The 3058-nt window shown below is 71.1% G+C and overlaps 1 protein-coding gene across 1 annotated transcript in view; it reads right to left on the bottom strand.

The window, feature by feature from the left end:
* Nucleotides 1-3058, bottom strand: part of PFL1_06608 (uncharacterized protein) — a gene marked incomplete at both ends in the record, with an annotated part of 4352 nt that extends 1294 nt beyond the window's left edge. The window contains 2 exons of the mRNA XM_007884150.1: nucleotides 14-1077; nucleotides 1228-3058. Coding sequence (XP_007882341.1) covers nucleotides 14-1077; nucleotides 1228-3058 — 2895 coding nt within the window. The remainder of the gene's footprint in view (nucleotides 1-13; nucleotides 1078-1227) is intronic.

The raw sequence follows: 3058 nt of genomic DNA, 5'->3' as shown, positions 1-3058 counted from the left end.
CCCCGGTGCTAACGATTGGCATTTGACGATCGGCCGGTGCCGTCCGGCCTGCATGAAAATCCCGTCCGAGCGCCGATGCAGAGGGCGCCTCGGCCAGCGTGCTCAGAAACGTGTTGTTGAGCGGCGTGCGCGCGTCGGCCAGCCCGGGCGACATGGCGCCCGCCGCAAGGGCGAAGCCCGACCCCTGGCCCACCGGTATCGATGGCGGCGTCGACGGCTGCGTCGTGCCGAGCCGGTTGGCAGCGGCGGCGTAGGCTGAATCGCTCGAGTGCTCCGCAGAGCCTCGGTCCCGGCCGTGGTGCGCACCTCGGCCACTCCCAATCGCGATGGGCTCGACCGAGCCACGGCGTAGGGCCGCGCGTGCGGGATCGTTCGCTGGGCTGTCGCCGTCGCCGTCATCGACGTCGACGTCATCGCCGTCATCGAGCTGTTGATCTCTCCCTGCCCTGCCATGCCTCTCGTCGTCGTCGTCGTCGTCCCCTTGCGGCCGGAGGGGCGACATCGACGGGTGATCCTCGTCGAGCATCTGACCGACCACGGCCTCCTCTTGGGCGTCCGTGATCCTTGCCTGCCCGGAAGCCTCGGCGGTGGCGGCGTAGTCCGGCAGCGGTCCGACGCTCGAACCGACCGCGGTGTCGGGCCGCGCCCACTCGGCTCGCCGCAGAGCAGAGACGGCCGTGCCTCGCCCCATGCCGCTGCCGGTCAGTCGGGCCGGGATCGGGCTGCTGCTGGAGGCGGCGGCGGCGCCAGCGCTGCTCCCGCCGGATGACAGCGTGGTGGCCTCGAGCGTGGCGGCCAGGGCGATGGGGGCGTCGACCTCGGCCCGAGGAGTTGCGACGTCGACGGCAGGCTGGCCCTCGGCTGCGCGCGACTCGGCGGCGGCGGCCTCCTTGAGCAGCGCTTCCTGCCACGCCTCGTCCTCCTCGACGTCGGCCTCGAGGTCGGCAAAGGTGCGGCAGAGCGGGCACGAGAAGCCCGGGTGGTGGAGCGTGAGGAGCGGGCGGATGCACTTGTAGTGGAAGACGTGCGAGCACGGCGCGATGAAGAGGGCCTGGCACACGGTCACCGAGAACAGGCCTGACGGTGATGGTCGAGGAGGGGCGACAAGGGCGAAAGAAGAGAGGGGAGAGGGAGGGACGACGAGGGCAAGGACAAGTCGAGGGGCAAGGACGCGTCAGAAGGCAGGGAGCAAGTGCCGGGCCGTCTGCGTCGGCCCAGGCAACTCACAGATGCAGCAGTCGGTCACGCTGACGCCCTGGCGGTTGGTCGGCAGCAGCTCGGCGTCGCGGTCGCGGTCCTTGCCGCCCGCCGCGCCGCCGCTGGGCGTGTGGAGCGGCGTGCCCTGCAGCGCCCGCAGCTGGCGCAGCGCGTTGACGTTGAACTGGTTGGCCTCGCGCTGCCAGCCGCGGTTGAGCTCGACGCGCATCTTGACGCAGCGGTAGATTTCCTCGGTGCCGCCCTGGTAGTCGACGCCGAGCTGGATGACGTCTCCGTCCTTGATGGCAAACGGCCGGCTCTCGACGTTGGGCGCCGACAGCCGGATGTGGTTGAGAAAGGTTCCGGAAGACGACTTGGTGTCCTTGATGAAGAAGCGGCCGCCGGGCTCGCACCAGATCTCGGCGTGGCCGCGGCTGACGACCTTGCTCTTGAAGGCGACGCGCGACGAGTCGATGCGGACGCCGCCGACGCCGCCGCCCTGGCCGGAGCTGACGGTGATGGCGCCGCCGCGCGCTCCCGGCTGGCCGATGGCCGAGTACGACGGCTGCTCGGACCCGGCACCGGACCCGGCACCGGCCCCCGTGATGGCGGATGGCGAAGGGGCGCCCGGGTCTGCGACGGCGACGGTGGCGTTGGCGGATGCGGGGGGCTGGCGGTCGGTGAAGCGGCCCACCTTGACGGGGGTCTTGCCCTCGCCGAGGTCCCTCTCGATGGGCTCAAAGTGGAGCGAGCGCGTGGCCTCGAGGTGCGGGACGAGGCGGATGCGGTGGACGTTGGGAGCAGGGCTGGAGCTGGACCCGGAGCCAGTCGCTGCGGCGGCGGCGGCGGCGGCGGCGGCGGCGGTTGCCTCTGCGGGCGCAGTGTCGATGGCAGCAGCCGATGCCCCGCCGGAGGATGCTGCCGCCGCTCCTTCCGTGACTGGGCTACCGTTGGCGTGGGCGGGGGCCGGGTCTGACAGGACGGCGAGGGTGCGCGAGTTGGTGAGCGAGCCGGGGCTTTCATGGTTGGGCAGGACGAGGCTGTTGTACGAGGCCGACTGGGGCATAGCGGGCGAGGGCGACGCGTGTCGGCTGGAACGCGGCGGGGTGCTGCGGCCTCGCTGCTGCTGCTGCTGCTGCTGCTCGACGTGGGAGCTGGAGCTACGGTGCGAGTGCGAGGCTTGGCCGGTGTTGGCACTGCCATCTCTGCCTACGAGGGCCTGCGCCTGCGCCTGTGCCTGGGACTGGGACTCGAAGCGGCTGGCGCCCTGGCTGTACCGCCTGAACATGCGGCCAAAGGGGTTGCCGCCACCGCTTGTGCCACCGCCGCTGGTGTAGCCGCTGCCCGCGTTTCGGGAGGCGGTGGCTCCGGAATCCGCTGCGCTGCCGCTGACCATGCTGGAGGGCGATGCGCGGGACGATGAGGGGTGAGGGTCGGTGGACAAAAAGGAGCGGGTGGCACCGAGGTCGTTGGCCGTGGCTGGGCGCAGTCGGCTGGCGGCGGTGCCGGTGTGAGTGGGACGCTCCGACGAGGGCCTCGAGATGGCGTCGGACGAGGCTGCAGCGGGGAAGGCGTGGGAGGAGGATGAGCTGCGCGGGAGGGGGAAGCGTGGGGTGGTGCTGTTGTTGCTTGCGCTGCTGCTGCTGGTGCTGTTGCGAGGCTGTGCGGCGGGTGCGACGAGGAGGCCGCTATCCTGGCTGTAGGAGTGGGCGGTCTTTGGGCGCCGTCCAAAGTGGCGGCCGAGGAATCCCGAGGCGGTGGAGGAAGGGTTTGCGGGAGCCGAGCTTGGCTGTTGTTGGTAGAGTTGGTGGTTGGGCGAGGTGGCACTGGAGGTGGCCGTGGAGACGCCGGGGCGGGACAT

This window comes from Pseudozyma flocculosa, assembly GCF_000417875.1.
Source record: "Pseudozyma flocculosa PF-1 unplaced genomic scaffold scaffold00027, whole genome shotgun sequence".
Classification (NCBI taxonomy): Eukaryota; Fungi; Basidiomycota; class Ustilaginomycetes; order Ustilaginales; family Ustilaginaceae; genus Pseudozyma; species Pseudozyma flocculosa.
This window is presented reverse-complemented; position numbering and strand designations above follow the sequence as displayed.